The 13,780-nt window shown below is 42.6% G+C and overlaps 1 protein-coding gene across 1 annotated transcript in view; it reads right to left on the bottom strand.

Moving 5' to 3' along the window:
- Window positions 1–13,780, bottom strand: part of cntn6 (contactin 6) — a 70,504-nt gene that overhangs the window by 13,109 nt on the left and 43,615 nt on the right. Inside the window, exons 4-12 of the mRNA XM_035524430.2 lie at window positions 12,816–12,991; window positions 11,672–11,767; window positions 6,862–7,065; window positions 6,408–6,510; window positions 5,583–5,767; window positions 4,762–4,904; window positions 4,130–4,259; window positions 3,847–3,997; window positions 1,000–1,127 (exon numbers count right to left, since the gene is read on the bottom strand). Coding sequence (XP_035380323.1) covers window positions 1,000–1,127; window positions 3,847–3,997; window positions 4,130–4,259; window positions 4,762–4,904; window positions 5,583–5,767; window positions 6,408–6,510; window positions 6,862–7,065; window positions 11,672–11,767; window positions 12,816–12,991 — 1,316 coding nt within the window. The remainder of the gene's footprint in view (window positions 1–999; window positions 1,128–3,846; window positions 3,998–4,129; window positions 4,260–4,761; window positions 4,905–5,582; window positions 5,768–6,407; window positions 6,511–6,861; window positions 7,066–11,671; window positions 11,768–12,815; window positions 12,992–13,780) is intronic.

Below are 13,780 nucleotides of genomic sequence, written 5' to 3'. Positions count from 1 at the left end.
GACTTTGATCATCTGAGCCCTGACTTTCTAATTAGGCTCTAGTATTCTCCATGAGACACAGGTGTGTGCGTGTGTCCGCGCACGCATTCTCAGTTCAAAAGTATAGGATGGCTAGGAAGTCTTCAACAGTCCTAGTCAGACCTGTTCTCTTTACACACATCTTTGTCATGGTATAAGATAATTTTTCATTGAGATATGACATTATGTACTTATCAAGGAAGAATGACCACTCTACAGATACTTTACAGGGATCTCCAGATGCATAGACCTTGATTCTCTCAGCACTGGCTAATTAGGGGTACCTACTTGATATAATACTGGGGGGTATATATGTGCGCCTGCCTCAAAGACCTTAAGTGACACTTTGCCAGGGTAGGTTCCTTCAGGCCAGCCACAAGCCATATTTTGACCCTCCAGAAATCAACAGCATGGAGCTCCAAAAGCTGGGAGCTGCCATTACTGTTCCAACTGATTAACTGATCTCCAACACCTGCACACGAGCTACGTCTCCAGCCCAAACAAGGCCGATGTCACAAGAAGCAACACTTTATTGATATAGTCCCGCGACTGAATACATCAACTCTGAGCAATCGTCACATCCGACAAGAAAAGGCGAACAAGAAAAACACGCATATAAAAAATCCATTAGTTACTGCAGATGCAAAATAGAACAAAAAACTGCAACAGAAGCAGATTTTTTAATTAAGCACACTGTGCACACTGGGCTTGGGGAGAGGAAAAGAAAAATCTGCCCTCAATAGTACAGATGGCAAAGGTTCTTCTCATGCCGCCAGTTTGACCAATAACTCACAGCTGACAAAAACCCGGATGAGTTATACCTCTGTCAAACCCGGCGGGAACATAAAACAACTATATATTTCATTATCAATTTCATGCTTGGGTTAGTCATATTTTTTCTTGGCTTCTCCTTGTCCAAGTCTGAGATGTCTGCTGAGGGGGAGGGCTTGGGTGTCAGTTTTGTCTTTGGCGAAGCCGCACCTTTGACCACCAGGGATCCCGTGCTGCTGGCTGTCCCAAAAGGGTTGCGGGCCACGCATGTATACCTGCCAGCATCCTGCTCGCTCACATTGGTGATCCGGAGGGTGCCGTCGTCTAAGATGGTCCGTCTGCGGAACGCAACGAGACAGGACGAAGCAAATGTCGTACAGTTGCATGAAGTTTTAAAAGGAAGAAATCACACTGAACCCATTCCACAAATGAGAAACAAAACCACAACCCATACATATGATCATAATCTTTCAATATTATGAACAAAAACAACCAAAATTTCTGTTGAACTCACTGGGTGTTAAAACTCACTGCAGCACTGCAAGTTTCAGAGTCACACAGTGCCATAGATAACTGGTAATGCCACCTTTTTTTTTTTTGCTGCATCAGCACATTAAATTTAAAAATACAATTTAAATCAGAATTCAGTGTTTGCATCCAGATTAGGTGGATAACAAAATAATTCATCTGCTAAATCTCAAGCCTTCATAATCTTAAAGCAGCATAGAATGCTAAACTGAACAGAGCTCTAGGACAACTTCACCCATATTAAACTGACTTAATATTCAAGAGGTAAGAGAAGTGGAACTGCTGTTCAACTCAAAGCACATATGGAGCAAAAACCACCCAAGGAGGTCCTGCCATTGACACCGGTGGCTGTCCTCCGATGCTGGACTCGAAGCCGTCTTTTAGCAGTGAGGGACTCCTGCGACCATATCCCCATAATACAGTCACCCTCCATCTGCTGACCGCAGCATTCAGACAGCCCGTCTTGGCTCAGCATCTCCGAAATGGAGAGTGAAAATGCTTGGCCGACCTGCCTCGCATTTCATTGGAAAGAAGCCATATCATTCGGAATGAGCCCTCATCCTGCTCCACACGAGCCATGCGAGCCCTGCCGCATGGGATGGCCCGGCAGGTACTGGCAGGCTTTGAAGATTAAATGGCTTTATTAATAGGAATACAGGGGCTTGCTTGAGCCAAAGAGGATGGGTGGGCTGACTCATTCCCTCCAAAGCCAAGCCTTATCATTAGCCAACCAGTGAGAAATATGCTATCCACTATCTGAGAGCTGGTGCAAATATATAACTGTTGTATATCTAGAAGTCTCTCCAGGTTGCAGAGAGAAACAGGGCAAATGTGAAGGGAAAGAGCTGATCCTTCTCGAGTGGGACACTAAACAGGCCTGAGGTTGATCTGTCTGAGAAATACAATGGCAATAAACGCACACAGTAAATACATGCAGGATCCCGTTTTCCATTTAGTATCCCATGAAATTGAGACTAAGAGACAATACTTGAAAATGTATTTACTGACTTGCTCTTTGTGAACACTGCTGTTTGGTTTCTAATTACCAGGAATGGAGCTGAAAAAAGGCAGAGAGAGAGAGAGAGGGGAGGGAACCAGTAACAAATGCGCACAACATAAATAAATGATGTTGGGAACTTGGAGCTCGTGTGACCTTCTCCTTCAGCTAAATCAAAACGGCAGGAGCAGTGAGCCTGCAAGCCGAGAAATCCGAACCCTCTCAGGTCGTCTCTTTAAAATAAATACGTATTTACTATGGCTGAGAGAGCATGCTCAGCACCAGGCGCTTTGCTCTGATTTATTGACAAAAATATCAAACGCCGAGCGATTGAGGCATGCTGAGCAGATGACCTGTGGGGCAATGAGCTGAAAAAAACAAATAAGGAAGGGGGGGAAAAAATCCACTATCCGCTTACCAAAAAAGAAACCTCTGGCCGCGCCAAGCCACATTTATATTCTCCTCAAGCCGCAATGGCTTCGTAATCATTTTCCTATCTTTCTTCAGATGACTGCCCCATGGAATATGATAACTGATCGATGGTCCCCCTCGTGTGTTGGGGTATGTTCAGAGAATTACGGAAAGACCATGGTAGCGTGGCAAGGCGTATTGATTAGGATTCTAAATTGCAGAGGCACGTGTCAGTCCAGAGCCGCCATTGGTCGCACCACCCCGATACAGCCGTAGTACTTAAAAACAGAGGTGGGCCTGTCCTGAGTGTGAGTGTATTAATGCCCACCTTGGCGTATGTGTACACTCACCTCAAAACAGCCAGATGTGGTGGTATTTGGCCGAGTGTGCTTCTCACACTCTTTAATATCTTTCTCTCTCTCTCTCTCTCTCTCTCTCTCTCTCTCTCTCTCTCTTTCTCTTTCTCTCTCTCTCTCCACACATCTCTTCATTTTTCTCTCTCCCCCTCAAATCCAATAATCACTCTGGTCTTCTGGGGCTCCTAGACAGCGTCAGTGAGTTATGGTCATGCGTGTTCCCGCTGGTCCAGATGGACTGCTGCAGCCCTCCCTTCATCCCCATCCATTACGGGAGATCATGTGCTCCCCTCTCCTGCCACCTGTTCTGACATGGCCATGTCTCGCCACGTCTGCCCCATGGAAAGCCCATAGGCGAGAGGCCAGGCCAGAATCGAATTCATTAGCTGAGCACGCAGCCTTGTGTGAAAACGCCATCAGGGAAAGGAGAATAATAATAAAACGATGACGCTTCCAAACATGCAACATCTGTGCCTGGACAAGCTGGGTGGAAAATAATAATGATAAAAAAGTGCCACTTTTGTTACACTACAAACTCCATCTTAATTAAAATACCACAAAAATCTCTGGGAAGTTGGAACACCTAACAAGCAAAGAGCCCACAATAGGGTTAAATAAGAAGGATGAGCAACATTAGAAATACACACTGTAAACGGCAGTCAAATAATGATAACAAAAAGACGTGTCAGATTTAAACCCCTAAAGTACTGGTGCCTTGGGTCTTCAGAAAAAGAGGGGGATGGTTACTCGGCAACTGACCCCTACCTCTCGCCATCCTTCAGGAGCTCACCACCCTTCCTCCAGGAGAAAGTGGCCCGGGGTGAGGCATGCGGCCGGCACTCGATCACCACCTCACCACCTCTCTGCACCAGCGTGGACTTCTTCAGTGGGCCCTTGGAGAAGTCTGGGGGAGAGGCTGCAAAACAAGTTTGGCTTTGCTTTTTCTCCTACTACTTTAGAACACAAGTCATAGTCTCATCGCCAAGACTGCTTCAGACACTTGATTGTGTGTGGCCTGAGCCCTCACACCAATGAAAGCATGGCTTACCAACGACTTTGAGCTCGGCACTGGCATAAATGACTCCATACTCATTTTTGGCCAAACACTGATACATTCCGGAATCCTCCAGGTTGACTCTGGACACCGTTAACTTGCTACCGTCAACATGGATTCTATCCTGTGGACAAAACGGCACCATCGACAGCATCGGCAGTTGTACTTTCCATATGCAGCATTTTATGCACCATACTGTTCTAATAATATCTTAAAATACACCAATATTCCACCTAAGGCAAGTGTATTTCACACATTATTGTATTTGTTGCATTGTGCTCTGAATAACATCATAAATAATTTTCATGCAGCTCCCCTCATACGTCTACAGACTACATGACTTACTACCAATAACTTTCAAAGTCCGCCCCTCACACCATTACAGGTCAAGTGAAGACTACTACTGGTCAACTGCCTATTATGGATTTTATTCTAGTGATAAACAGAATAGCGCCACAGTAAAATGTTCAATTGCCTTTTCCCTAAGATGTTCAAATATTACGTTGTTGAGAATATTTAACTATACAGATTCATAGTTAAATATCAAATTTAGCAAAAGAAATTGGAATCTTTTCCTCGTGCTGTGACAATAAAGAACCAATAAAGGATAGCTTTTGCCTTTTTACCTTTGAGACCAAGGCCTGCCCATTCTTAAGCCATATGTACACAGGCTGTGATTTACTGCTGGTCCTGCACTCCCAGTGGAGATCAGCCTCCATAGCCATATATGCATCCCGCAGCGTCTGAGCCCAATGGAGGTGCTCCACATCTGCAGGGGAGGTCATTGTTGGGGGGGGGGGGGGGGGGGGGGTGGGGGGGGGGCACAAATTCCTCTTAGACACCACATTCTCCAAGCTAAAATGCCAAACAAGCCTCTCTCTCACTTGTAATCCTTTTGTTGATTCCCCCGTCCCTACCCTCCAGCACTCCACCCCCGTTGTCAGGACATACTAAACATACATGTTAGCCCTTTATAAACCACCAAACAGTGTGGTTAATTGGTACACATTAATTCCAGATTATCCTTCCCTTCATAGTGCCCTTGCTTAGTGTGAGCAAAATTGTTTTTTACTGCTGACCTCACGACTCATGCTGCAGCCATTTTAATTAATCTGCCTCTGCTGACTGACAATAAGATGGATTCATCCATAGGTTGAGTGTTATTCAGTACTTGTTACCATGTTGTCCAGTCTCTTGCACACAATTAAAATTTCTCCTATTGATTTTTCTGCTACAAATGTTACAAACCAATAAGACATCATATTAAATAGACAAGATCTTGGAAATTAAATAGATAACATTTTGTAACAAGGATTTTGTAACAGCTTTGTAACTGATCCAAAGCATTTAGACATAGTCTACCAAATAAAGAAATTTAATTTGCTGCCTTCATTAATTAACAATGGGCCTTTATTTGTATTATGAACTGTTTGCAAGATACTGTTACCTTTAAATATGAGGTGTCCTTTTGCAACACTACGTCCTCTGGAATTCTCTGCCAGACATTCATAAAAGCCGGCATCCTCTGGCCGGAAATAAGGGATCTCCAAGACTCCATTGGAGTGATTGATTTTTATCTTTCCAGGAAAGGGGCTTCCATCTGCTCTTCTCCAAGAGATGGTAGGCACTGGACTGTCCGATCATACCAGGTCACGTTAGCATTGGGGCTAATGTTTCACCCCTATCAATGCCTATCAAGCACCTATTGAATAGCTAACAGCAAGCTTTCAGAAATCTAGAATATAAAAGCTAATCGAGAGTTCTTTTCTCCACTCCAGTATAAATGCACTGCTGTTTTGCACTTGTTATGCCACTTTTTTATTACTTTTGTATGTATTCAACAATGGTACATACCTTTACATTACAATATGAGAGGTAAATCAGAGAAGCAGTTTTTCTAGCTTTAAAAGATGCCCCCATGTTTTGACCTACATGGAAAACTTCTGAAACTGCCTCGCAGCCATTCCCAGAGCTCTCAAAACCCCAAAGGCATCCTAAAGCCTCACTGTTCCCTGACACATTACTGGTAAACAATGAGAGGTCCCCACCTCCCAACCCAACCCCTTGAATTGCACATTACCACTGTTTTTTTAATGATGAATGTCCTACTCTCTCCCCAGCTGAATTTTCAGGCGATTAAAGGGGGCTGTATTTTCCTGAGGTGATCCTATTAAATAAAGGACTAAGATATACTGAGTGGTAAGTGTGGCGATACCTCGCTGGCTACAGAGCTCTGTGGGGGCAAGATAATGCAAGCCAAGCAGAGACCTACTTTCCTAAAGCGAAGCACTCCAGCCTAACTGATGATCCTTTGGTGACATGGAGTATCTCTTCAAACTGGACTTCGATCTTTGGCTCATACTCCCCCATCACAGCTGTGAGGGTGGAAAATCAGGGAATTTAAAATGACTAAACATTTCATTTTAGTCAATTAGACCAATGCAGTTATATAGACAGAACAATGTGTGAAAGTGTGTGAGAAAGGATGTGCATGCATGTGTATGTGTGTCTCCATCCCACCAGAATATGTAACTATCATTTGCCACGAATATCTATACACAAACATGCAAATGCACGCAACCATGAACAGGCTGACGCCACAGCACAGAGTGGCGATTTAACAAATATCGACCCGTTCAAGCCATCTGATTTGCATCTGCCAGTGCTTGCACTGTCAGGGACAGGACATAGTGGGACAGGCAGCTCAGCTTCCAGGGAGCCCTCACCGTCCCGCCGGAGCACCACTGGCGTTGGTGAACTGTACACCGTGGCATTGCTCATCACGTTCTTCACCACGCAGGTGTAGTTTCCCACGTCAGATGCCTCCACCTTAGCAATGTATAGGTTCCCTGTTCTCTGAGACACGAAGCGCCGATTGTCCTGGACAAGTATGCTAGGACGTCCATTGTAGGTCCACGAATATCTGATTTCTGGCAAAAAAGGGAAGTAACCACAAAATGTTTTTATATTTCCTGTCTTAGTGATCCCATTCAGCTACAGTTATATTGAGAATGGCACTCTGTTCTGTTTACCCTGTAGGTGTTCCATGTTTTAATGTTCGAGTGATAATTGTGTTTCAATATGTTTGAATTTGTTGCTACACTTAAAATAAAAAAAAGGTCAAAGGGCATTCAAAGGGTTTGCTGAGCCACATAATAAGATAATAAGATAAGCAATAAATATTTGAAAAGCACAAAACATTTTTGCTATTATTATTTATTGTATTCATATGCAAATAAATACATAGTGCCATGATAAATATCTTATAATTCCTTGTATAATTCCTAGGACTTTTATAGAGTGCTATGTTTTTTCACTATACAGTATGTATTTCTGTATTTGTAGATTACAAGGATAATTACAGTAACTATGTGTAACACATAGTAATGGGGTCAAATGCATGTTTAATTAAAATGCATTTATACTGGAATCATTTTAATTAAACCTATAGTTAAAGGCTGTTTACGCATAAGGACGTCTGTATCCTTACTTCATATTAGTCAAAGTGTTCACCTTTAGAGTATGTTCACACCGAATCACTTTCGATTCATTGGTGGGGCCTTTTTTTTTCAAATTACGCTGACTCTCATTAAAAACTTTCCAGACCCAATTTTTCCATGTTTCAGATGTTTATGAAGTGACGTACAGATTGCAGGAAAACGGAGCCCTAATAATAAGATATGCTGTGAAGTGTTATAAAATAAAGTTTGTTAAACATTTCATATGGGTTTTTTTAGATGTTTTTTTTATATCATTCACTCAAAGTCAGATGGGATATCCTTAAAAATACAGAGGAAACTATTTCAAATCAAGTCACAAACTAATATTAATATGAAGACTGTGCTAGTGCAATTCAACAGTCTGGGAATGGTTACACAACAAGTCTACTTTACGATAAAGACATTTATTTAAGCAAAATATTTAATAAAAAGGCTATTGCTTTATTTCTTATAAAAATAAATGTTTTAAGTTATTCTTTACCTAAGCAATGCCTGAGGCTCATCAGCCCTTACTGTGAGGGGAGCCCTACAGGCTAAAGCTATCAAAGCTTTAGCCTGGATTTGACTAGATCAGGATCTAGGGCCTAGCACTTCTCCACAAATGACAACCTACAAGTATGCACTGGTGGAAGATACGGTAGAGTGCAGGAAAAAGCCCGCAGCAGTTCCATGCATTTACATCGCGCCGCAGGAAATAAACACACTATCGTGACATCACGAGCAGTCATAAGTCAAACACTATGCTAAAATCCACTAAAAACCATTGTGCTAAACATAGCAAGGGGCATTTCTTACATTATTGCCTACCTAGAACCAACACAGAGCTCGCAGTGCTAATGCTCTGTCTAATGGTAATGTAATGATAGGCCAGATAGTGGTGGCACATTTATCCACTGCAGCTATCACATTAGAATATCAAATCCCAGAGCGCATGTATTAACAATGTTCACAGTCCCAGTAAAGAACCGTGTGCTACCAGCTGCTAAGAACATTACATTGAGTAGTGTAGCATTACTATATGCGCAGAGCATGTCCAAAACACAGAATGCCATTTCCACACTGTGCAATCACTTTCTATGTGCAAATGTGGTGGGGCGAAGCGGGATGTAATTATAAATAGGCAGGTATGGTGATTAATATGTTCTCAGCCAATCATATTGCTCATCTCAGGCTTTGTAAAACACCTGCACTAAGCCTAATCAGAGAAACTGAGAGGTCAAAGCAGCGGCAAGAAAACTTCAACAAAGTGGAGACAGAGTTGCTCAAGTTTCAAGCCCGACACAAGCAAATATTTATAACTACAATAATGTATTCCATTACTGCCTTAAACCACAGCATGGTAGAATATTTCACCAGAAATTAGTAGTCATAGCTGAGTGTGTGCTGTGTGCAGAGCTCTGAAAATGTCATGAAGCATCAGGTTTGAGTATTCTGAGGGTCACACCCTCCCTTACCCCATCAGGTAAATGTGGAATTAGTTAAGGTACATTAACCATAAACATTCAATTAATTAGGATGTTGAGCGATATCACAAAGGATACCAATTCTATAACTGTTAGTAATCATTTTCCTTGATTTCCACAGTGCCATAACTATGATTGTCAAGGTCATTATTCCTTGGCTCACTGTAATTGCCATGCAATTGTCACACGTTGTGTTCATGCCTAGTGTAGGGAAGCTTCATCAACAAACAGATTGTGCCAGATTTTAGATGCTGCGTTGAAGACAGACGCCACCAAAAGATGTCTCACCACAGCACCTTGATTCTTCATGGAAAAAAACAACATAGTAACGTTAGTTCATGCTATCTCATTTACATGGCGCTTCCATTTCCTTGCACACTTCTCATTGAAGAAAGGCGTGAAAATGTGTTTTTCGCATGGCCATGAAAATACCAGTATGTGGGACGCAGTGAGAGTCTTTGTGTGCCCGTGTAAATAGGGCCCTAACTGCCAAATTGGATCTGCTGCTGTATATTGTTGATGTTTCATCAGCCTACTCAGGTTCAAGTGGAACAGCACCTATAACATGTAGAAAGTGAACTGGCCTGTAATTCGGTGCTCCTCATTTGTCGGCTCTTTTTTGTTGCATCTGTCTGGTGACAAAAAGGGCTTTGATGCTTGGGCAAAGCCTTGGAGATGGCTCGGGGTGCCACTGGTCCTGACGGCCTTTTTGTCACTTCATTCATTAACAAGCAGAGGAGGGGTGGGTTTTGCTGCCATCGGCATTGGATTAGTGGGTCGCTTAGTAACGGGCAGGGGAAGGCACTGCGAGATCAGGATGTGGCTCCTTGAGGGTTGGCCTAAGATGAATAGCATAGAGCAGCTCAAAGCTGTGGACTCTTTCGTGACCCCCAGTGCCTGGACGAGAGAGGAGCCTTGATCGGTTCTTGAAGGAAAGAGACGTTGGATTCAAAGTGTTACAGGGTGGGTGTGGGGGGCCTGCCATGGAAGCCACTGCTCGAGGCTTGTCTCGTTGGAGCCGAGCCCTCCGGCTCAGTTCAAATCCTCAACTCCTACTGTAGACAGGGGGGATTTCATACTAATATTCTAGATACTGTGGTGATATTTAGGATTTGCATAAGTAGATACAGGGACAGGAGTGAGGGGATATGGGGTTGGGGGCAGCAACGTGTGCGGAAAGCACTGCCAGACCGCATTGCTTTCCAGACCTGTCATGCAGTTGTTGTGGCAAACTTAAATGGACAATACATTCATTTGCATTAATATTACAGTAGTAAAGTGTCAAATTGCGAAGCAGATAAGTCAGGGCAGGCTTTATTCCACACGAAGAAGTCAGTGTATAGGGGGAGCCTATGGAACGCCTGTGGTTTCTAGGAGACATGCATTTCCACACACCTGTCAAAACCTTAAAATCCAGCAGAGCCCAGCCACAGCATGGAGCCAGTTATCAGGACAGCATATCCATATGAAAGAACTCAAGGGTTATGGAAATGCGGCAAACAGTTAAAAGAGTGAGCCGGGGTTTTTTGGGGGGGTTGGCGTTCGGTTGAGCTTGCATGGTGGGGCAAAGGCAAAGGCGTTTAATGCCATCAATCTGGGTGGAAAGCGCAGCAGAGTGGCCGAACACCGATGTGGTGGCGTGAAATGATGTGTGTGTGCACTAATCAGCTGCAAACAGGCACAGCTGACACTCGCAGTCCTGAAGAGGGATATGGGCGCTCATGGCTCTACACAGCCTGCCAAGTGCCTTTATTAGCCACCAGTATAAGGCTGTGGTTTAAGAAAATAACCTTTCCAAATGACCGCCAGGGCATGAGTGGCATTAAAAAAGGGGAGGATTGGGGTGGGAGCTAAATGGCACGAGGTGGGTGCATGAATACCTGCACTGGTGAAGCTGAAGAGCAAGCCATCGCATTCTGCTGAAATAAAAGCTTGAATGTTTTAAAATATGCAGTTGTGGAAGATAGACCCTAAATTCCCCTTTTCAGAAAGCTTTGGTATAGAGAAGAGACGCTGTTTGCTGCAAGCAACAGATGATTGGGGTTTACAGGTTTTCAGGATTTCAGTTTGTACCTCTGAGCGTGTTTATTAACAATAAACCATTAAAGAGTTAAAGAGTATGTACTAAAGATATGGTATGCATTGTTACTAGACTAGGAGCACTCAAATCCAGTCCTTGAGGGCCAGAGTCCAGCACCATGATTTCCCTGTTCAAAGACTGTGCTGGACTTTGACCTCATAGGAGTGTGTCATCTCTGCATTACACTGTTTATACATATCTAATTTAACACATGGAGCACCACAGCTTGACTATGTTTCCTAAGGTTCATAAGTAATGGAAACATAACCTCAAGTCAGGATTAAAGTTCAAGTGCTACAGCTGTTCATTGGCACCACCTGCTGGACCAAAACCTTTGTGGGGTAGCTTTAAGGAAAACAAAGGTTGTGTAAAATAATAATGATCTCTTATGCTTTCCAAGTACAGGGTGGTGTAACATGAATAGACCTGCATTCTCTTTTTTAATAAAAAAAAAAAAAGACAAAAAGGGTCCGAGAGCAATTAAGCATTATACCTCCAGAATGGGGGGGCGGCCCGCACAGCAGCACCACAGCCTGCCCTTCCCTCACCGAGACTGGGCTTCTGGCCTTGCTGCTGAAATTCTGCAGATCTGAACACAGCACAGACAACAGGTGCGCCATTACTTTTCATTACAGGCAGCAACATCCCACAGATGGGTAATAGACAGCTCAGAGGACAAGGACCTTTAGAAATACCACTGTAACCCACAGAGGTCATGCAAATATCAATGACACTATGGACATCACTCAACCAATAAAAAAAAAAAAAAATTAATTGAGCATTTTTATTACCTTACCTCCAGAATGTCAAACCCTGTACCTACCATATCTGATATAACAAAAGCAGGCACACCTATGTTGGAGTGATAAATTATATAGGCACCAAATTAACTTCACACCAATTAACAGGTCCAGTATATTAACAGACCTCATTATAATGTCAAAGTGGAATGATGTATATATTAATTTATGGTGGCAGGGGGAACGAACATGTCCTTTCGGCAAAATGGCTCGTATGCACTTATAAATGCATTTATTTATTAAAAAAAACAAAAAAACAATTAATACAGTGACCCCTCTAAGGGTTTGTGTCTTGCCTAAAGAAAACAGTACCCATTAATAATTAATAATAAGCTTCCAGTGCCATCACACTTAAGTGTGTTTGGTTGTTAAATTTCAATTAACATTATATTTATTTATACAGTGTATACCGACTAAGTGGACTCTGATTTACACTTTTCCCATGACAGGGTAGCTGTTCAGAGCATGTTATTAAATGCCAATTGTTAAGAAGAAACAGACACATTCTAAAAAAAATTATCTATATATACATCATTAAATTGTCATGGGACAGCATGTAAACTTATCTCAAGCAGACATTAAAAGTTTTTTGTGTCCCTGAACCAACCAATCAAGTTGTTGAACACAGTTCACAATCAGAAATAGTTGATCCCAGGATTAGCTCAGATTTTACAACAAGTTAAACACATTGTAAATATTTTATAATTGTGTAGAGGCAGTTCAGCTCCTGTCAAATGTTCTGCTGATCCTGATCGGATCAGTCAAGAACATCTCTGCTAGAAGGGATTTCAGTATTGCAGGAGCACCAGTGGAATTTGAAGTCTGAGCTCTACTCACAAGCAAACTCCACTTTGGCCTCACGGCTGAGGATGGTTCCAAAGGCATTAGTGGCATTGCACTGGTAAGTGCCACCGTGTTTCAATGCCTGTGGGTTATTGATCAAAAGGCTGCCTTCGACCAGGCTGTAGTTCGAATCCGTGTCAATATCAAGATCTCTTCCATTGAATTTCCACCTGCAGATGAAGGGACATTGGTTTTGCAAGTTTGTTTCTATTTCTTTCACAAAGCAATTCAATAATTGTGCTTGCAACTTTTAAATGTTCATTTTATTTTAATTACATTTTTTTTTATTTAATATTTTGTGTGTCAGGTAACCTAAAGCCCACGGACCTGAATGTGTTTTTCTTTCAAATTAGGTTTCTTTCTCTTCTGGGCACACAATTTACATATTTATTGTCTTAAGAATACAGTTCCAAAGTCCAGTAAATAACTCCTTTATTTCACCAGATGTTCCCCTATTCTGATGTACAATGTGTGATCCAATGTCTGGTAAAGTTTCCACAAGTTTTAGCTGTGTTGATCAATGTAGCCTGTATTGGGTTGGCTTATCTTATACTGAAAATCCTTATTGGACTTCATACCACGGTTGTATGATTCCAGTTCTCTCTGCTTGCATCACTATATTGAAGATAACACTTTATTAATCCCCATGTCATGCTCCAGCCAATAGCCAGCCAGCCCCCTCAACCCACACACACCTATCACAACACCCATCCACTGCTCCCAATCACCAGTTTATTAGTTACTGCCTTCACCTGTGCCTCATTACCTTTTCATTATTATTCCCGCAGGTTGCAGAGTCCAGCGCTTTGCGCTGAGGTCTTGAACCCTCCATTATGGACCCGCCTACTCCTGCACGCTACTGGTGTAGCTACTGTTTTTCAACATTTATTTGTTTATCTCCTTTGTTTCTACTTAGAGCTGCTTTGTTTTCTTTGTGTCTTTCTTTAATAAACACCCCG

The sequence above is a fragment of the Electrophorus electricus genome, chromosome 7 (genome assembly GCF_041902795.1).
Source record: "Electrophorus electricus isolate QZ-2024a chromosome 7, ASM4190279v1, whole genome shotgun sequence".
NCBI classification, from domain to species: Eukaryota; Metazoa; Chordata; class Actinopteri; order Gymnotiformes; family Gymnotidae; genus Electrophorus; species Electrophorus electricus.
The sequence above is the reverse complement of the archived record's forward strand: the minus strand, read 5'-3'. Positions and strand labels throughout refer to the sequence as shown.